The 22,972-nt window shown below is 44.7% G+C and overlaps 1 protein-coding gene across 1 annotated transcript in view; it reads right to left on the reverse strand.

The window, feature by feature from the left end:
* Positions 1–15,250: 15,250 nt before the first annotated feature.
* Positions 15,251–22,972, reverse strand: part of LOC137570658 (serine/threonine-protein kinase ICK-like) — a 97,839-nt gene continuing 90,117 nt past the window's right edge. Inside the window, exon 6 of the mRNA XM_068279362.1 lies at positions 15,251–15,617. Within this exon, the coding sequence (XP_068135463.1) occupies positions 15,463–15,617 (155 nt within the window). The 3' untranslated portion in view covers positions 15,251–15,462. The remainder of the gene's footprint in view (positions 15,618–22,972) is intronic.

Below are 22,972 nucleotides of genomic sequence, written 5' to 3' on the forward strand. Positions count from 1 at the left end.
GATTAAGGACCAAGACATACAGGAACTTATGCTACCTATCATTACCCAATTTTGGGATGGTAATCAAAAAACTGCCCCTCAGCGGATAATATGGGATGCCTTTAGGCTTTTATGAGGGGGGAATATATGCACCAAATTAAAATATGTAAACGAAATAGGTCGAAGGAACGACATCAAACAGACGATAGAGTACGAGATACTGAAATCTTTTATCTATCTAATCCGGAAAGAGCCCCATACTCGGCATGGCAAATGGCCGTCACCGATTTAAAGCTCATCCATGTGACATCCACCAAAAAAGCGCACTTAAAGAAAACCTGAACTGACAATTAAAAGTCAAAATAAGCATACACAAGTTATACTTACCTTCCATGTAGTCTACTCCTCAGTGTCTTTCTCCTCTCCCGCGTCCTGTTTGCTCACTGTGATCAAGGGAATTTTCCGTCCTCCATTTTGAAAATGGGCATTACCCATAATAGCTTTCTGGTCAGCACACAGTTAAACTGTAACATCGCCCACTTGAGCCATATGGAAGGATGGACATTACCTGGTACATCAGTTTTCCTATCAGCTATAACTGACAGCAACTGATATTTTACTGACAGCAACTGATATATTTCAGATCTGACAAAATATTGTCAGAACTGGAAGGGATTATTGTCAGAAGAAAATGGTGCGCTTTTGAGAGGAACTGATGGCAAGGTAACTATGTAATGTTCATTTGAAGTTACCTCATGTGTTTATTTTAAATATTTTTACTCAGTACAGGTTCTCTTTAAGCAAGAAACAAAGAGTATATGAATATGGTGCTAAGTGTGAGAAAATGTTAGCATGGCGCACAAAAGAACACGCTCCTGCAATTACGATTCCAATGCTCATATCAGCAGGGAATGAAAGATTGACAACTCCTAGTGATATTAATGCAGAATTTTCTGAATATTATAGAACCCTATATTCCTCTCAATGCATGCTTTCACCTGAACAAGTTGTCGACTATTTAAATAATATTGTGTAACGATTGGTGTCAGCGAAAAACAGATGTCTGGTTATTAGGTGATCTGCAGTATCACCAATAATCCAGACACTATACCTGATTATGTGATGATCTGCAGAATCACCAATAATGCAAGTATAGCAAGCAACAATGTGATAGCTAATTGCAAGGTATAGTGCTTGGTGCAACAGTAAGTACTGATAGGTTTAGAGGAGCTGGTGGGTACTAACAGTACGGAGCCCCTCACCAGAGACAAGGGCTCCCTGGTGAGAGTAGAGTGGTCAGACTAATCGAGTTGGCAACAGACAGGCAGATCAGGTACAAAATCAGAAGGCAGAGGCAGAAGGTTAAAAAGGCAGAGTCGGCAACGAGATAAGATGGGCAAAAGTACAGAAGCGTAAAGCGGAAGAGTAGTCAGAAACGAGCCAGAGTCATACACAGGTAATACAATAAATACAATCAATAATACTAACTAGAGATAGATGTATATCGCAAACACTGCATATACATCTATCACAGCAGGAACCTGACTAGGTCTGAGTGCTAACACGAGGTATTCGCAACAGCAGACGGAGAGCAACTGACCAGCAAGTCCCTATATGCTGGGGAACACCCAGCAGCGCCGCCCACCTGCTCAACCAATTCTTCAGCGTCCCCAGGTCAGCTGACCGGCAAGTCAGCTGACCCGACATCTCAAGGAATAAAGGTCCTGCCGCGCACGCGTAGCCCGGACCCTGTGTGCGGCTGAGAGACCTTCGCGTGGCGTCCTGCACGCCAGCGAGATGGGGACCACCGCCGACTGTGATACGGATGCGGCCGAAGTGCTGCTCTCCGCCATGGCGTTGGTCCCGACAATTGTGACATATTGATCTTCCTACACTTTCAGCTGACCAACACCAATGCTTAGAGGAGGATGTCACAGAGGATGAAATCTCGAATGCGATAGCAACACTCCAATCTAACAAAACCCCTGGGATAGATGGTATACTGGCAGAATTTTATAAGCAATATTCTGACCAATTGACTCCTTATCTGTTAGCTCTCTTTCAAGATCCCTCTGTTGAATTTTTGCTGCCTGACTCTATGCAAGAAGCACTGATCGTTGTTATCCCCAAAAAAGGTAGGAATCCTGGCTTATTATTATTATTATTATTATTATTTAGTATTTCTATAGCGCCGACATATTACGCAGCGCTGTACAGTGTATATATATATATATTGTCTTGTCGCTAACTGTCCCTCAAAGGAGCTCACAATCTAATCCCTACCATTGCCATATGTCTATATTATGTAGTGTAAGTACTGTAGTCTAGGGCCAATTTTTTAGGGGGTGCCAATTAACTTATCTGTATGTTTTTTTTTGAGGCTTATGTGCCTCGTACCGCCCAATCTCCCTCATTAATATGGACGCAAAAATATTTGCTAAAATTCTGGCCAATCGGCTTAAACTGCACTTGGAAACATTGATTAATCCGGACCAAACTGGGTTCATGCCGGGGAGGGGCACAGACATCAACCTTCGAAGACTATATACTAATTTGGCTACTAATCATGATAATCTGGGTCAACAGGTAGTGGTATCCCTTGACTCTGAAAAGGCCTTTGATTCGATAGAATGGCTATATCTCTGGAGAGTTTTAAAGAAATTTGGGTTAGGCCCTAAATTTATACACCAATCCTAAGGCTAGAGTCCTCACCAATGGGATTACTTCTAATACCTTTAATCTACAACGAGGAACTAGACAAGGCTGCTCTTTATCCCCTTTTCTATTTGCTCTTGCCCTAGAGCCGCTTGCTGCCAAAATTAGAGCCGAACCTGATATCCAGGGACTTCAGATAGGTAATCTCACTGAAAAGATAGCGTTATACGCAGACGATCTTCTTATTTTCCTGGGGATGCGGGTGCTTCCTTGCTCAAACTACTAGCCACGATTGATACCTTTGGAGCCCATTCAGGACTTCAGCCCGGGGGTTGTTTTCACCTTATGGACGAGAGGAATTTTCACATTTCAGCACTCCTGTTGTTATTTCTCATGAATGCAGTTAACTAATCAACCAATCACATGGCAGTTGTTTCAATGCATTTAGGGGTGTGGTCCTGGTCAAGACAATCTCCTGAACTCCAAACTGAATGTCAGAATGGGAAAGAAAGGTGATTTAAGCAATTTTGAGCGTGGCATGGTTGTTGGTGCCAGATGGGCCAGTCTGAGTATTTCACAATCTGCTCAGTTACTGGGATTTTCACGCACAACCATTTCTAGGGTTTACAAAGAATGGTGTGAAAAGGTAAAAACATCCAGTATGTGACAGTCCTGTGGGCGAAAATGATTTGTTGATGCTAGAGGTTAGAAGAGAATGGGCCGGCTGATTCAAGCTCATAGAAGAGCAATGTTTCTCTTTATTTACAGCCATTGACATGTCGACCGAAGTTAACACGTGAGGAGCGGATAGAAATTGTGTTGATGTCTGGTAAATGCAGTAACCGGGTCATTGCAGCAGATTTCAATGCGAGACACCCTACGAGACCACCCATCTCCCATGCTACAGTTAGCAAACCGCTTGCTAAGTTTTGTAAAACTGGTTCAGTGTTGGATTTGCCAAAATGTGGACGCATGAAATCTGTGGATGTCCTAGCTTCATTCAGCAAGAGCCCACAGCGTAGAACTCGCCGCATGTCACTGGAGAGACTGGAGGCATTAGTCGAACATCCCTTCGGCGGATATTAGCTACTCACAAATGGCACCCTTACAAACTCCAGCTACTGCAGTATCTCAACGAGGATGACCCAGATCGGTGCACTGAATTTGCAGAATGGGCAAAACAAAAATTGGAACAGGACCCGCAGTTTATGCAAAAGATTTTGTTCAGTGATGAGGCAAACTTTTATGTTAATGGTGAAGTTAAACAAAACCACCACTATTGGTCTGACACTAACCCACATTGGATTGATCCCTCCAAGACTGTTGTAACAAAAAAATTGATGGTATGGTGTGGTATATGGGGTACAAAGATAGTGGGGCCATTCTTCATCAATGGAAACCTCAAGGCCACTGGATATGCAAAATTGCTACATGATCATGTGTTTCCCTCTATGCACTGAAGCTGGCACGTTTCCTGAGTTTTTCCAGCAAGATGGTGCACCACCACATTATGGGTGTCAGGTCCGAGCATTCCTAGATGAACAGTTTTCTGGAATGTGGATTAGTCATTGTGGGCCAGTTGAATGGCCCCCAAGGTCTCCCGATCTGACCCCCTTAGACTTATCTTTGGGGTCATCTGAAGGCAATTGTCTATGCTGTGAAGATACGAGATGTGCAGCACCTTAAACTGCAGATACTGGAAGCCTGTGCTAGCATTTCTCCTGCGATGTCGCTATCAGTGTGTGAAGAGTGGGAGAAGAGGGTTGCATTGACAATCCAACACAATGGGTAGCACATTGAACACATTTTATAAGTGGTCAGAAACTTGTAAATAACTCATGAAAGAATAAAGTTACGTTAAAACCAAGCACACCATTGTTTTTCTTGTAAAATTCCCAATAAGTTTGATGTGTCACATGACCCTCTTTCTATTGAAAAAACAAAAGTTGGATTCAAAATGGCCGACTTCAAAATGGCCACCATGGTCACCACCCATCTTGAAAAGTTTCCCCCCAAATATATACTAATATGCCATAAACAGGAAGTTAATATCATCAACCATTCCCATTTTATTAAGGTGTATCCATATAAATGGCCCACCCTGTAGTATACTAGGCCTTAGGCTCGTTTAAAAACGGGCGCTAGGCTGTGGCCGCGCCGCAACCCCCCGCACTGCTCTCTCTCTCTCTTACATTAGAAGTGCACGCCCGCCGTACATTCCCATGCACACACACGCCCACCCCCCTCTGGCCTCGTCCTCCTCTGCTGAGCGTCATTCTCCCAGCCGCGCGTCATTCCCCTCACCTCTCATGTCTCTGTGTTCCTGCACGTGCGTACAACGAAAAAGCACTGACACAGGGACATGGGACGCAGAGACACTCTTGCCTATTATTAGGTAGGATACTGTTACATTACAAACACAACACACTTGTTATTACAATCGGCCAAAAAGCATTAATCAGCCAACACTGGCATCAGTGGCGTAGCTAAGAAGCTGCGGGCCGCGGTGCAAGTTTTATACACATAACTGCTATGTCAACCGCAGTGTCAGAGGTGCAAAAAGCGGCTGGGGAACAGTTTGTTAATGATTACTACTATTCAAAGCATCTATAGAAGTGATTATTATCAGCACAGGACCAATAAAGAAAGAATACTGTGTTTGGGGAGAGCCCCTCGTGGCCCCTACGGCTCAAGGGACCAGATGCGGTTGCTACCTCTGCATTCCCTATTGCAGGGATGTCAAAACGGTCCTGCAAGGGCCGAGGTCCTCACGCATTTTTGACACAGCTCAAATTAATTGATGGGTCTGAATCAGGAAAGGCGTGGTCCATCAGGTAGAACACATTCCTCTCTTTCTCAGTCCATCCTAAACACTGGCTTGGATCTGGCCCTCCAGGCCTGGAGTTCGACACCTGTGCCCTATTGCTACGCTGGCATACCAACTAAAGAAATATCAATGAAATGTGGATTTCAGTGCTGTACATGCATAACAAGGTTTACTAAATACATTCAATTTTTTCAAAATAAATGTTTTCTTTTTGGAAATAGTAAAACGCTTAGCATTAAATTGAATTAAGAGCACATCTGCCGCTAGTCAGACACTGGTGGATTTTTATTAGATCAACCCAATACACAAATGCTGCTGCTGGTTTACTAAACCAAAATGTACAATGAAGCTTCGCTGTGTTGGTTTCCAACATCCAATTAAGAGCAGGGATGAAGAAAAGAAATGGATGCTTTCGGCATACTGACATGTATGCTTTTCACAGGGACTCTTCACTGCACATCTACTTCACTGTTCTGAAACGTGAGTAAATAATGTGGAGCTGACAGACACCTGCCTGTGTGACCAGCATTAGATCCAAATCTGAAGTAGCTCTTATTCCAACCTCATGAAATACAATCTGTGCCTTCTTCCCTTCCATGTGCCCCTTACAGCTTTGCATAGCTTGTTTCTTAACATGTGTAAAACACTTCTCTTTGCTCCCTGACCTTTGCATGAATGTTGAAACTTCTACAACCTGTACAGGAGGAAACAAATGAATAGTAAATCACTTACAGAAAGAACAAGTCAACAGATCCACCTTTCTCTTTAGACAATCAGCAGGACAAAGATTCTTTGCTTGAGCTGTAACTTCGCAGGCGTGAGCAGAGAGGCGGAGTGTCCATCCCTTCCACAGCCCAGCAGAGGTGAAAGTGCAGCTAGTGCACAAGCTCATTAAAGGAACATGTACGAGAGGAATACAGGATACTATGATTATTCTAAAACAGCTATGTAATTTAAAAGGATTGTTTTGAATTTAAGGAAAATGCTGTTCATTTTTTTTTTTTTAACAAAAAGTTGTTTCATAAGGTGAGAGCACAAAATATTACTAGCAAATACATGGCAGGTCAGAGAGTGGAAAACAGTAGAGCAGGCAACCACTAGAGCAGTGGTCCTCAAACTAAGGCTGAATGTGGCCCCTTGAGGCTTGTTTACCGGGCCCCACACACAAAATGTATTACTTATAGATGCTGTTAGCTACATCTTTAAATATTGGGAGTCCCTATATTGAATAGCAGTGCTGGAACCACCCATCCACATGGAAGCCAGAAAGCAGTCATTCGCTGACTTCCAATCAAATTCCACATAAGGTCGGTGACACTCCTGTCCAATTGGACTGCAGGTTGTCACCTGGGTATGCTTCACTGTCCGGCCCGCAAAGACTTCTACATCATTTTATGTATACTCCGGCCCCCCAGCAGTCTAAAGTATGTTGACCCAGCCCTCGACCCAAAACGTTTGGGGACTCCCTGCTCTAGAGAATGGAAGTTAGGTGGGTGGCCAAACATAGGCATACATGCTTGGAGGGTGTGGGAGAATCTATTAGCAGGCTTTCTCAGCCAGGGTTCCCTGAGGTCTTTGCTGCAGTTTCCTGGCATTTCTCCCTTTCGTGACAGTGGTGAGCCGAAAACGTTTCAAAAGTACCTCTTGGCTCCTCTGTATCCTCTTTACTCATTGTATGCACGCCCCAATATGCAGCAGTCTAATTGTGGGGGTCTGTAGCAAGAAACACTAACATGCTCTACTATCATAGGAAACACTGTGAGTTAGAAACATGGGGCTAAACAACAAGGCTGTTACAGTGAACAACCACACTTGCTTACAATGAACAACACTCACTTTTACAAGCCAAGTATCCAGGGGCGTAGCAATAGGGGGTGCAGAGGTAGCGACCGCATCGGGGCCCTTGGGCCAAAGGGGCCCCGAAAGGCCCTTCCTCAACTACAGTATTAGCTCTCTATTGGTCCTGTGTTCACAATAATCACTTCTATAGATACTTTGAATAGTGGTAATCATTAACAAGCTTTTCCCTATCCCCTTCTTGCACCTCTGACACTGTAGTTGCCATTGACAGGTTTTGGTGCGCCGTACCAATTGTTATGTATAGAGTGCTTGGGGGGCCCCACATTGTAAAACTTGCATCGGGGCCCACAGCTCCTTAGCTACGCCACTGCAAGTATCCTGCAAAATAAATCACTTGAGATCCAAAAATCTTTGAACGTTTTCTCAAAAAGGTGGAGAAATGCTAATCTATAGAGTGCAGAGCAGGTTGAGCATTGGAGACATCTCCACAGATGACACAATAGCACAGTATTCAATTAGGAAGTACAATCATTTATTTCTTACTCCAATAACATTTCAAATGCATTTTGCAAGTCCGTAGCCCGCTACCTCAGGCAAGGTACAACAAGGAGCAACTATAATGGTGGTAGAAAAAGCAAAAGCATCTCTGTGGCCAATCACAATTATAGTTGCCCATTGTTGTACCTTGCCTGAGGCAGTGTGCCACGGAAACGCATTTGCAGATTTTATTGGAGTAAGAAATAAATGTTTGTACCTCTTAATTGAATACCATACTATTATTTGTCATCTGTGGGGAGGTAAGTACACCTTGGCCCCCAACCCCGCCCACAGTTTTTAAGTGGTTTTTAATTATTTTCTACTTCACTGGGGCCTCTGTTTTTGAAATAAAAGACTGAGAATTAGGTGTGTGTAGACTTGAGTCACATCTTTCTTATTTACAAATAAATATAATGTAAATGTAATAAAAAGTGAGGTTTTGGTAATGGATGTTTAATCGATCAGACGTTAATAGATTGCTGCCCTGTTCATGTAACCTGGGCATGGCAGGAGCACGGGAGGTTGAGTAGTGTTGTACTGCAATCAGTGATTAGTACAAAGGTAGAAGTGGTGAACTTATGAATGATATTGGATCAAATTTCCCCTGAAATCTGATTGACTGTTTAGTGTTGCACAATGGTAAACAAGATTAGCTTGCAAAAGTTGGTCTGCTACAATATTCAATATTGGATCAGTATTACTACATAAGTACTGTGTTGCTATGTTTAGCCATAATGGAGCATATTCTCTAACTAGCAGTAAAATTCCCATGCACAGGCAGCGCATGGAAATTTTACCAATACTTATGCATCTGACAAAGTGTATATTGCCCAGATGGCACACCCTGCATTACTTAGGTAACGCATGCTACGGAAAGAGTGGGACTAGTGGCACATTAGCAATGCAGGTGTTACCTAGGTAAGGTGGGTTGCATCAATTGCGCAACACATGCTATGCTGGTTGCGTAAGTATTGGTATAATTGCATCGCACTACCTGTGCATGCCGATTTTACCACTAATTAGCGGTAAAGGTTGTATAATGGCTTATTCCCTCTACAGCAGGGGTCTGGAACCTTTTTGGCTGAGAGAGCCATAAACGCCACATATTTTAAAATGTAATTCTGTGAGCGCCATACAATATGTTTCAAACTGGGACAGTGCACATGCGCAGCAGGTGGCGCACGTCCCTGTTGCCATGGTGATGTATATACAGTTGATCCTCCGGGCAGCAGAAGTGTTGGACACGTCTTCAGCTTCTCTTAGGTTTCCGCAACATCAGCAATGTTTGCGAGAGCCAGACAGGAGAAATACCGACACTTTGTAGGACGAGATCCCTGCCCTTTGGCCCAATAGGCTGCCTGTCAAGTGTTGATTGAAAGTATGTAACATGAAATTCATCTCTTAACTGCCAACACTTAGACATTTTTAAAAGACAACTGAAGTGAAAAGGATATGTAGACTGCCATATTTATTCCCTTTAGTCATAGACTAAAACTAGTCCTTGGTAAGAGTACTTGAAAAAGGTACAGACCGGAACAAAGAACATCTATCAGGCTCTAGGCAATGTGACTGTGGGTACATATAAGAGTGATGTGCAGGTACTCTGCAGGGGAATGAGGCGATTCTTCCTCTATTACACATTCTTCATGCACAATCTGAACATCTATCAGGCTCTAGGCAATGTGACTGTGGGTACATATAAGAGTGATGTGTAGGTACTCTGCAGGGGAATTATGCGATTCTTCCTCTATTACACATTCTTCATGCACAATCTGAACCAGGTTTATGGGTGATAGACAACACCTCTGTGTTCAATGTGCACAACATTCTCAGTGGATTCCCTGCAGCTCTGTGGAGAGTGCATATGTAGAGTATAGTATTACTGTGTAACAAAGTAAACCTGAGACAGATGAAATTAAAGTTTTATACATACATGGGGCTTCCTCCAGACCCCTTCAGGCTAATCAGACCCTAGCTGTCCTCCTCCACCACCTGGATCTTCAGGTACTTGAGCCAGTCTGGCGTAGTGCGCATGCACACACTCCGCCGCCGGGAGAGTACTACACCAGCGCAGCACTATTGCGCAGGTGCAGAATGCTCCTGGCTGTAGGAGCGGCACACGGCCGGACTGCGCTAACTGGCTGAATCACCAGGACTCATAGCAGAAGATCCAGGTGGCGGAGGAGGACAGGGAGGGACTGATTGGCCTGAAGGGGGCTGGAGGAAGCCCCAGGTATGTATAAAACTTTTTTTTTCATCCGTCTCAGGTACCCTTTAATTCGTAGTCACCAAATCAAATTTTAACAACATATTAAATGATTTAATTTCATGAGCAAAGAGAGTGCATACATTTGCATAAATCAGCATCAATGCAGAATTATTTCCATCTCATTGACCATCTCTATTAGTGACACAGCTACACATCAGGCTTTATACTTACAGAATAGATGTTATTTAGTATATATGTTACGGCCAGAACCCGAAGTTTGGCCACTTCTAGTTCTGGCCGGCCACTTTGGGTTCTGGCCGGCCAATGCGCGAAGTGGCCGCTGCGCTGCGGCCAATGTTAGAAATGGAATGATTCCTCTGAGGTTAATGTATCTTCTGGCCGCAGCGCCAGCGACTGTATATATAACTTATTTATGATGGCTATTATCGGAGAAATGTATTGCAATTCAGCCGGCGGCAATGTAACAATTCAAGCCGCCGGCTTTTTTTTTCTGCCTCTCTCTCTCCTCTTATGGGCAGCCGGCGGGGACATGCGTGTCCCCGGGAGTCGTTCGTGGCGCCAGGGCAGCAGAGCGGGGAGGCTGCAGACATTTCTTCTGCAAGAACAGCAGGATCCCCCTGCCGCGACGAACGACTCCGGAGGGACACGCGTGTCCCCGCCGGCGGCCCATAGGAGAGAGGCGCGGGGGGGGGGGGGGGGGGAGGAGAGAGAGGCAGAGAAAAAGCCGGCGGCTTGAATTGGTACATTGCCGCCCGGCTGAATTGCAATAAATTCACTACGTTGTTATACGTTTGGCCGCTGCGCTGCGGCCAGAAGATACATTAACCTCAGAGGAATCATTCCATTTCTAACATTGGCCGCAGCGCAGCGGCCACTTCGCGCATTGGCCGGCCAGAACCCGAAGTGGCCGGCCAGAACTAGAAGTGGCCAAACTTCGGGTTCTGGCCGTAACATATATAAGAGATTCCTGTGTACACATCATATATACTGTACAGTCACAATCAGATATGTATTTCTGACTTTAAAAATATGGGAACTGCTTTATTGAAGCAGCACAAGTAAATAATTTTGATTGGTTCATTTCATTTTTGTGGACTAAGCACAGCTATTACTGTATATATAACTTATTTATGATGGCTATTATCGGAGAAATAAAACATTTTATCATATTTTCTATTTTAATTACAGTTTAAATTCATTAGGAGTCAGAGTCGGTGCATTTTTTCCTGACTCCGGACACCCAAAATTGCTCCAACTCCACGACTCCACAGCCCTGCTCTTAGCTACCACTTTCTCTTGTGTTCCCTCAAAAACCTCTTTTTATTCCTGTTCTTTCTATAGAGGCATCTAGTTCTGAACTGAGTAACAAATCACTGGACAGGTCAACAGCCGACAGCCAAATCAGAACCTCAAGTCTACAGCACACATGTAGAGAGGTGGTTTAGGCCAAAAACCTTATAGCCTGTTCCAAAGCATCTTCCAAACCCCCCCCCCCCCCCCCCAAAAAAAAAAAAAACACACACTTTCTAAGGCTGCATCTGAAACATCTGATTTGCATGCTTGTTCAGGGTCTATGGCTAAAAGGGGTAGAGGCAGAGGATCAGCAGGACTGCCAGGCAAAAAGCATTGTTTAACCACTTGATGACCACAGTACTAGCCCCCCCCCCCCCCCTGAAGACCAGGCTGTTTTTTGTAGTACTGGGCTGTGGAATTTCTTATCAGTGAGGGTCACACTGTAGTCACTTCCTGTCAGGACTGAGTCAGCCACTTGCATACATTATATTTAACTAATTCAGGCAGAGAAATAAAAAAAGGAACACAGCATAGTTATTTGTGTGCTAGGCACTATACATACACAAGTCTATCTCCTTATGTCACATTTCAGTTCGGGTATCCTTTAAAACAATAAAAGGCTTGAACTACTTCAGTTGTGTGTAATTAATCTAAAATACGGTATATGAAAGTCTAATGTTTATCAGTACATAAAAGAATGATCTTTATCACAATATGCTAATTTTTTGAGAAGGACCTGTATGAGGCAAGGGTTTATGGTGCAGTTATCAGCGAAATACCCCCTCCCCAGCTAATGGGTTCTCTCTGTGACCAGCTCTTATAGCTGGGGGAATAGTACTGGTATCATTATCAGAAATGGGGCTTAGCTCTTTTTTTCAGTACCAGCTTCAGCACAGAAGATGCTAAATTATATAAAGGGACACTGTGACACCTCAAAGCAAAAAACACCCCACCAAAGGTTGAGTTAACCACAACATAGTGTAAATTTCTTTCTGGATTTGTGACCCCTGCATTAAGAAGACTTTTTTTGGAACATGATAAGCTGAGCAGCTTGAAAAACAGTTTGACACTCAAAATGGCATGATGCTGTTGCTGCTTAAAGGGAGTCTGAAGCGTTACAAAATATCTGTTTTTACTTACAATTCTTATAGTGTAGTATGGTGGTAGCTGAAACGCCGCTATCCTGTGGCTGAATGATCCTTCTTTGCCCCCCAAATCCCCAGGGCAAAATCCGGGGATTGCTTCCTGTTTGAGGCAGAGTTTTCCGCTTTAGCTCTGCCTCTGCTGTGTCAATCGCTGCCTCTCCCTGCCCCTCTCAGTCTTCCTTCGCGGGGAGGAGGCGGAGATCCGTGCGCTGATTGACGCGCATGAGGCAGAGTTAGAGCGGATAGCTCTGCCTCCCCGGACAGCGAAATCCACGACCAAGAAAGTCATGGATTTCTGCCCCGGGGATTTGGGGGGAAAGTGGCATCTTTCTGGGATCATTCAGCCGCGGGAAAGTGGCGTTTCAGCTACCACCATACTACACTATAAGAACTGTAAGTAAAAACAGATATTGTGTAGCCCTTCAGACTCACAGTGCTTATTTATGGCTATTGTAGCCGATTTGTTTATACCATTCACTGCATTATTTGTATACTGGAAAATAATACCTCGGTTTCATAAAAAGAACATTATAAGGAAGTGCTAGTTCCAACATTTCTTTGAAGCGTTATAACTCCAGACTTTATGAAGCACACCACAAGGTAATCTTTATAGTATGACACCAAAGGAATGTGTTTAAATTTCATGTGTAGATTATTACTGGGATCCTTGAACTCCATTTCTTTTTTTTTCTGTTATATTGAGACTATGAAGAAGATGCGGTGAAATCTTCCAATAACCATGCAGAAAGAGCTGGCGGCCAGCAATGCTCTCTTAACCTGGTAGAGTTACAGCCTGTCATCAGCAGGCAGCCACACAGAGCACGTAACTAACGTCCTTGGTCCCGAAAGGGTTAAGTGGTTATCAAAAGCGTTACAATCACCCCTCATCATTGCCTATCTGCAAACTGAAAAGAGGACCTTCACAGACACTTAAAAGCAGGCAAAATCGTTCCCCCTCAGCACAAATCATTGTCAGAAAGGCCCATCAACCTGTGTGCCATGATTAACTGAGAATACAAGCATTTGTCAATGGAAAGGCGAAGAGGAATGCTACAAGTGCTGCTGAAGTATGCTAGCAGAGAACAATAAACATTACAACATGCTTTCTGACCTGTGCTTTCATCTGTCCTTCCAACATCTGGCAGTGTCTACAAGCACCTGCACGAGGTTTGTGTACTTTGAGGTTAGGAAAATTAAAGTTCAAGGAGAAATATGCATTAGGCCGTGGTTATCTCTCAGCTTTAGGTGGGATGGTTTGTGTTTTTAAGCTTAGAGGTGTCACAAGTGGTTTTTTTTAGATATTTTGGGGAGTTCAACAGCAGAAATCTGGATGAGCACTAGGAGCAATGGACAGAATAAGCACTGAGTGCATCTGTGGTGGCACAATTATATCACCCTGAGGAAATGGCATGGACACCGCCCACTGCAGGAAATCCTGCAACAGCAGCAACCTTCAATACCGAAGTTTTATCTGCTGATTAAACACTAAAAAAAATCCTAAATCTAAAGTGCAGAACTTAAATAATTTACACATCACTAGTAAAAAAAAATGTATTCAAATTCCTCTTTTTTCCCCTAAGGCTGTGATGCATAGTCACACACTGAGTGTCTAAGGGCCTAATTCAGTATTACTCAGCTAGCAACAGAAAAAAACATGCAACATTTTTACACAATATATTTTACCTGAAAATGATTGCATGCACCAGGCATGGAAAAAAGGGCCAAAAACCCACCACATGACAAAAAAATAGTCCTTAACTGTCAGTAATGGTTTGATAAAAATTAAGTTACTGATCTCATCTGGGAGGTGTATTTTAAATAGCAAAAATGACAGACATGTTTTTCTCCTGCTCCATTTCAATGAAAAGGAATCTTTCATGTTAGGATGAAGTCTTTTGCACCATAATATACAGACCATGTGGCTGGTATTGTTAATTGATGAAACAGCATGTTTGGGGATGAAGAATTAGCAAGCTACTGTATATTCATTTTATCTACTATTTTGTTTATCGTTGTCGTACCTGCCCCCTTTTTTGCTCTGCTTTAATTTTGCATAGAAGTCATTTTAGCAAACAAAAAAGTATAAATATGATGATTGGTTCTTATTAAAATAGAAAATACCTATTTCTTTAGTACAAAAAACAAATAAACAAAACAAATAAAGAAGATACACATCTATCTGCTACAGGTCTGACAAGAGACTGACAACATTGAAGATAGGTTGCTGGCACCATGTCACTAGCAGGAAAAACGATCTCACTAGAGTGTTTTATGCTGTAGTAGTCCATTCTAGGACCATGATCTCCTAAATGACAGAGGCCTGAATGCCAGAGGGAGTCCCAGAACACAAAGCAACTGCACAGCCCTATATAGCAGTATTCGAGTGTAAACAATCTACTATGAACATCATGGAGGTTCCAGGTTAGATGTAGCACAAGAAAAAAAACTAAATAAAATCTTTTCTGGAGGTTAGTTCACACTAGCCAAGAAGAGAAGCAATTCTATAACTTGTCATAGTCAAAACACCCGACATGCTTCAGAATTGATTCCAAATGTGTCAGTATACAATTTTTCCAGATTGTTGATTTTAACAATTATTAAATAATATGATCAATAATATATAACATCTGAATTAAACTTCTCTTGCTTGATAAATCTTCATAGATGTTGTAACGTTTGATAGAATGTCTGAATGGGCATGGTTACAAAAAAAAAAAAAAAAAAAAAAAAATCTATAATAGGCTTACAAAATAGATTGCAATAAAGTATTTTTATAATGGACACCTATAGGACTGCTTCCTGCACTATTGCTTACACTAATATTTATATGCCGTTTGCCCATCTCGGAATTCATTCCCTGTGAACTCCTTCATTCAGGTGCTTTTATGGCATTTTTACATGTGCTGGCAATGAAATGATGTTTTGTGTTGTAGATAGATGAAATATGCAATGTGACATAATAGTTCCTGGGCACTGCCAGAGAAAGTGCTCCTTTGCTACCTGCGCCCTCTGTATTTCGCTAGCCAGTCTGTTCTGCCATGGATTGGCTGAAGAGCAGGAGGTGGTCTTGGTGAGATCACGGGAGAACTCTGGGATGAAGAGCTGAAAGCAGACTGTCCTAGGTGCAAGCCGGATTTCAGAGATCCCAAATCTAGAAGCACAGATAATACAAACAGAACGGTATAAATACAGTTCAGGCCAATATTTTTAACCCCCCAACATTCAATCAGCCAGCATAAAAAAGACTCCAGGGAACAGGGCACCTGGACACAAGATGTACTACTGTTAAGGCGTCCATACATCTGAAAATCGGTGCCGCCAACAGCATGCCCGATCTGTATAGATAATGCAGGACCGGCACACTCGATAGAGTGCGCGGTAATAACGTGCGATACCAGTACTAGCGATGAACACAAGGGAACCCCTGGCACTACCCCCCCCCCCCCTCCCCAGTGTAAAACACGGCCGGTGCATTAATACTTTACCTGTCGATGTCTGCCACTAGCATCCTCATACACGCTCCCCACGATCAGCCAGGAGTTACCTTAGTCAGTCAGTGATCAAGTAACTAGTACCTGATCATCATCCAACTATCACCCACAAACTTTACATCAGATACATTGGCAGGCTGCTTTGCATTGGCACTTCACTCGCTTCCTTGCATTGGCAGCCACTACTCTGTGCCTGAGTTTTTCTCTGCCAGCAGAGGTGCCAGAGACACACCATGAAGGCACCAGGGAGTTGGGGCAAAGCACCAGCTGACAGTATCAGCTCAAAGCACCTGTCAGACGTGCCAGCCAGGTACAGATACATGCCTTCCCACCCTCCCCCCCCCCCAGTTCATTGAGTAAATCCAGTGACTGGCTGAAACATGTAGGTGGGGAGAGGAGGGTAAACTGGGTGGACCTCAGGACTCACATATGAAAGCACCAGCTTGTCCAGAATGTGTGTGCGGCTGCATATCACACGATCAGCCTACAGGATCCTGTGATGAACATTACGGAAAGTAGTGCGTGTAAACGCCAACGATTTTCGGATGGCCCCGCACAGTTACTGTCAGCCCTGGGTAGAATAACAAATACCTTTCTTTTGCTCTTCTTCTGAGAGCATTGCAGAGAGTACAGTAACCTTCCCCCACATCCTGTTCAGGTCAGGAAAGAATTTAACAAGTGGCTAACTCCCCTGCCGAGAAGCCTTTTGGCCACACAGCTCATCTCCACCAAACCAGCTCAAACTGGTTGAGATTCAAATTTCCCTCCAAACTCATAACCTCAAACAAAGGGAACGTTAATTAATTAATAATTCAAAATAGGTTTGGCACAGCAAGACAAAAATTACATTTCCTGATACCTAGGAAACAGTTCTATAATTCACATGAATTATCATTCTCTAGCTATCAGGAATCAATAGAGAAACCACTTTATCCGGCCTGCGTAGAGCGAATGCGATAGACTAGACGTGTATAGCCTCGTTTAATAGAGGGCCGCAAGCTGCTTATGAATATAGTCTCGGATTTGCGATGCACCAATCTGGGGCGGAATTACACAAATTATTAATAATTGGTACATTCCTTGCTCTGAGTCTGTGGGTGGCAACCTGACTGCCAGGAGGTAACCCTGCCTTAAACACACCTACTTTCCAGGTAGTGACCGCCCCAAAACTCAGGTCAGTAAAAAGTGTTTGCGAGGAACTCCTCCCTCAGTTCTTCAATTTCCATCGACCAGGGAAGTCCAGACATGTGCTCAAGGAGAACCGGGCGCATGTTGTGTACAAAGGACTTTTATCCTGAATGCCTACCTGTAAACTGGACTATTTTTCTTCATTCTTCAAATGGACTGCTCAGCTAGCTAAGTAAGAATTTTCAGATTTTATTCCGTTTTATTTTTAAGCTCTGTGTTTATATGTTAATAGGTGTATATAACTGTATGTAATGCATTTTTGTTATTAAACGTTTTAAAAATCGTTTAGCGGTTATGACCTGTTGCTGAACATACACAATCGTACCTATTCTCCTGAACTCGCTACCCTGTGTTTAATAGAAGTATACATTTATAACCCGTATGCGTGAATCCGGCTCAGATAGTCAGATCTGACCCAGATTCCTGTATACCGCAAGGGGTTAATAGAGCGTTCTCCAAGTCCTAGTATAATTACAGTAGCGGGCTGTGTAACTCGCTTGGTGGCAGATCTTTGAATTGTATGTGTGTGTGGTGATTCGGTTGGTATCAGAACGCTCCCTTCGCGAGTCGGTTCATCAAATTGCGAACGCAGGTTACCCTTCGTGATGAACAAATGACCGTGTAAGAGGATTTCTGACGCTGATCGACTGACCCACCCGCAGACCGGCCTAGCGGTCAGTGACATTGGTGGCAGCGGTGGGATTTGTGTATGTTCAGAACATCAACGGCAACGTTATTTGATTAACCTGCCAGTACAGATCAAAAATCTGTGGTCGATAACCGGTGCATTACCATTTATATAGGCTAAACGTGTAGCACAGAGTTCCCCTCCCCAATCTCTTTTCCTATCCTATCTTTTATTTGGCAAAAATGGCTGTAGCAAGATACAAGAAAATGTCAGTGGCAGACCTAGTAAACTTGTGTGAGGAAAGAGGCATTATAACTTATAGAAAAAAGAAAGCGCAATTGATCGACGACTTATTGCGACTGAATACCCAGCCGGAGCAGAAGCTGGGAGAGCACACTCCTGGTTCAGACGGTGCTGTAACTGGAGCAGAGGGAAGTGAGCGGTTGGAGCAAAGCAACCCACTTCCAGACCCAGAGGAAAACGGGACCACGTCTGAACCGGTCGCTGTAACTGCTGAGGAGCATGGTGGCCGGCAGGAGCCCGCCCATGCCAACCTGTTCTGTGTTCCTGATGCTGGAACGCAACCTGCATTACAAAGGCTGTTGGAGACAAATCCTGAGCTGTACATGCAGATTGTCAGAGAAAATGCTGACCGTGCAGAACGCCAGCGCCAGGCGGAAAGGGAAGCCTCAGAACGCCAGGCGGAACGGGAAGCGGGCCGTGCAGAGCGCCGGTGGCTTGCCGCGAAAGAGGCGGCAGAGAGAGAATCCGCCCGCCGACACGACCTTGAAATGGCCAAACTGCGAACACAAGGCCAAAATCCCTCGCAAAGTGCTCCGGAATCCCGGCCCACAGCAGGCCCGTTTGGGACTTCAAAGTTTAAATTCCAAGAAATGGAGAAGGGAACCGACCTGGACACTTATTTACACTCCTTTGAAAAGACTTGTCGTCAGCATCATCTGCCCCAGGAGCAGTGGGCGAGATATCTGACACCCAACTTGCGGGACAAAGCGCTTGAGGCGTTTGTGGACTTACCCGCTGAGAAAGACAATGACTATGAGGCGATAAAAGCTGCAATTATCGCCAAATACCAGCTGACCCCAGAGGTCTATCGCAAAAAGTTTCGCTCCCTGCAGAAAGGCCACACCGACTCTTACACTGACCTGGAGAGTCGCCTGCTGACCGTGTTCAGGCAATGGTCGCAGGGCCTCAAAAAAGACTCTCACCAAGGTCTGGAGGACCTCATCGTGCAGGAGCAGTTGCTGAACTGCGGCACTCCAGATGTCCGGCAGTTTGTCTTGGAGCGGAAGCCTGAATCCGCCAAAGCTGCCGCAGAACTTGCAGACACTTTTGTGGCCACCCGTGTGCCGGACAGCCGCAAACCTCCAGCTCAGAGCTGGAAAGGGGGGAGACCTATGCAACCCAGCTCTCCTCCCCCTGCTAACCGTGGGAATCGGGTCCCACAGCCACAGAGGCCGGATGCTGCACCTGCTACTCATTCACCTGATGCCACATATGTTCCAAAGTGTTACCACTGTGGACAGCGAGGACACCTCAAGTCTGCCTGCCCCGAGGTGAGGACGCCGTCTCCAGAGCCTAGCGCAGAAGTGGCTAGCGCACCCTCTACTGCACACGCCTACCTCGTCATGGGAGCAGCACATCCTCAACTTTCTGGAAATCATCAAGTCGTGGAAGTTAACGACCAGATCGCTGTTGGTTTCCGCGACACAGGCGCAGAGCTTACCTTGGTTCGCTCTCATCTTGTAGCCAGGGAGAATTTCCTGCCTAATGAGCGTGTCACACTTGTGGGAGTTGGTGGCACACACGCACGCATCGCCAAAGCTCGTGTTGTTCTCGATTGGGGAAGAGGCCGCCAGTCAAAAGTTGTGGGGGTGACAGATGACATCCCAGTGCCTGTGCTGTTGGGCACCGATCTTGGCACCCTACGATCCTTTTATGAACCTGTGATCAACACCCCGGATTGCCAGTCTGGACCCACTCAGGTACTGTACAAGCTTGGGGTGGTACAGAGGGAGGCAGCCAGGGTAATGATACCTAGCCCTCCTAGGGAAGGAGGCAAGGAAGCGGTACCTGTTTCTAATGGACAGCTGTCTAATCACGGTTTGTCTGATTCTAAACCTGTCACTGTTGTTCCAGATACCTGTGTACATGATGTGAAAAATGAACGAAACTGTGATGTTAATGTTGTACCAGATGTTGCCAATAGCTTTCATGCTGAATCTCACAGTGCTAAAAATGAAGTATGTTTAAATGTGACAGTCTCTAATCTAAGGGGTAACAGTCTTGTTTTGCCTGGGTCATATCCGTGCAGGGCAGTGGAAGCAGGCCAGGTATCAGAGCAGGCAGCTGGGGGCCTAGACCTCCCCTCCTGCTATGACAGCCAGAGTGCTCCACCATTGCCTGCTGTTAACAAACAGCTGGTGGAGACAGGCCGTGCCTTCCCTGTCTCACCCTTGCATGTCTTCCCCTTGCAGAAGCAACCCAGTGCAAAACTGCCCAGAGGTCCACCTTCTAGCCTTCCTGGAGAAGGGGCAAGCCTCGCCACCCAGGTGGAGGCTAATTCGGTTTTTAAAATGTTCTCTAATGTCCACCTAGGTTGTGCTGACCCAAATGTTATGCCATGGTGTAGTCAGTTAGAGCAGGGGTATGCCACGCTGCTTCCAGATTCGCAGGCTGACACCCGAGAGTCAGGAAGTGACCCGGATGTCAGCCAACGACTCTCTCCCTTACAGGAAGCGCTACGCAAACCCAGCCAGGCCATTAGAGGTAAGCCTGTTGGTGTGCATCGCACCGTCCGCAAAGCGGACACTGGGACACACCGGACCATAAGGCCTTATGCTTCTGGTGAGTTGTCTAACGGGCAGTCAGATAAGATGTCGAGAACCCGTTCAGTAGCTAAGCGGTGCGTAGAGCGGGTATGGCAGACCCACTCTGTGCGTCCGACTGGTAGGGGAGAGATGTGACGAACATTACGGAAAGTCATGCGCGTAAACGCCAACGATTTTCGTATGGCCCCGCACAGTTACTGTCAGCCCTGGGTAGAATAACAAATACCTTTCTTTTGCTCTTCTTCTGAGAGCATTGCAGAGAGTACAGTAACCTTCCCCCACATCCTGTTCAGGTCAGGAAAGAATTTAACAAGTGGCTAACTCCCCTGCCGAGAAGCCATTTGGCCACACAGCTCATCTCCACCAAACCAGCTCAAACTGGTTGAGATTCAAATTTCCCTCCAAACTCATAACCTCAAACAAAGGGAACGTTAATTAATTAATAATTCAAAATAGGTTTGGCACAGCAAGACAAAAATTACATTTCCTGATACCTAGGAAACAGTTCTATAATTCACATGAATTATCATTCTCTAGCTATCAGGAATCAATAGAGAAACCACTTTATCCGGCCTGTGTAGAGTGAATGCGATAGACTAGGCGTGTATAGCCTCGTTGTAATGATCGCTGCTGCAGCAGCTATTGCTGGAAGTAGTGCTGCAGCTCAGGCAGTTCTGATCTATTTCCATGCAAGCTGTATAGCTTTGTCTGTTTTTCCCTGCTGTCAGCTTGTGACTGATTATCATTCACCTGTGTGGGAATCTGCATGTCTGCTCCCATTGGATGACCTCAGTATAAAGATCTGCTTCCTGCAGGGTTTCCTTGGGTTTTCATAGCTTCAGCTTAAGCCTGTCTTGCTGTCGCTTTAGCCCCCGATCGTGTTTCTTGTTATAAAGATACTTTGCTGGTCTTTGCATCATATATTGGTTCATTGCCAATATATATGCATACCAGCACGTTTATTATTTTCCTTGTATTTGTGTTACGTTAATACATCAGTGTCGCTGATGTATACGTACACAAACTGTTTATATCCTGTGTGCAGTTAGTCAGCTTTCCAGCACGTTTTGGTAGTTTGCGCGTACCGTGAGCACCCGTGCTGAGCTAGTTATCCTGTTCCTGGTACCGTTTGTGGATTGCGTTCATCTCTGCGAAGAGATAACGAATCCTTCTGAATCCTGTTCTGTTACTGTTTGTGGATTGCGTTCATCTCTGCGAAGAGATAACGAATCCTTCTGAATCCTGTCCTGTTACCGTTTGTGGATTGCGTTCATCTCTGCGAAGAGATAGCGAATCCTTCTGAGCCCTGTTCCCTGTTTTGCTCCAGTGTTAGTCAGCGTTCCTGCTTATGTCATATATCGGTTCATTGCCGATATATACATATGTTAGTCAGACGTTACAAATAGTTTCATTGATAGCTGTAATTGTAATACGCTAGGAAAACATACTTATTGTATATTTATCTGTGTTACGTTCATCTATCTTAATCCTGCTATTTTCTGACTGTCCTGTCCTGTCTTTGTGAGGCACGCCATCGCCGCATCGCATTGGCTGCCTCATTCCAGTCTGTCTGGTTTTGGACGCTTGCTGTCGCTAAGTAGCCGCTAGCTAGCAAGTGTTCATTCTGTCTACCTGTCCTGATCTCCTCAGTTCTGGTTTATGCGCTCAGCGCTACTTTGCGCTGAGACGTTATAACGAAAGCATTGTTTGTGGCTGTCAGATCTGCACCGGCTCTGTGCGCCACAATCTCCTATTGGAGTCAGTCCTCCCCTCCACTACACTAGGGATAGCCTGTTTCCTGGTGCTAGTGTGTGTACCTCCTCCACGCCAGCTCATGCGTTGCATGCTGACTGTGGAGAATACACCACCAAGCCTTACATTATGAAAACCCCATTACCAATCCCCATTGTGGGGGGGATTCCCAGAAAGTATGACACTGTTAATTATGGTTCCTGTTCCTTTAGGAAATTTGAAGAACTTAGCTCTGAAACAGAAAATGAGTTTTTCTCTGAATGTGCCAGGTTCCTGACCAATCCTGATCTCCAAGCGACTCCTGTTTCAACCTGGGCACTCCAACTAAGTTATATTTTGTTTAAAGGGGAATTATTCCAGTGGGCATTTGATGTTCTCAATCATTCCGATTTGAAAGATAGACCGCTGGAATTTCTAGCGTTTGTGATCCATAACTGGTTGCGCATAGATCCATTGCCTTTTCCTCTTAATGAACTCCTGGCAGCAGGCCAATCAGCTGCTCCGTCAATTGCTTGCAAGAATGAGCAGCAAGCAGAAAGTGTTACTGATAATTTTCCTGCAGCTTTGAATAAATCACCAAAAACCGCAAGGTCAAAGG

Source organism: Hyperolius riggenbachi, chromosome 4 (assembly GCF_040937935.1).
Source record: "Hyperolius riggenbachi isolate aHypRig1 chromosome 4, aHypRig1.pri, whole genome shotgun sequence".
Taxonomy (NCBI): domain Eukaryota; kingdom Metazoa; phylum Chordata; class Amphibia; order Anura; family Hyperoliidae; genus Hyperolius; species Hyperolius riggenbachi.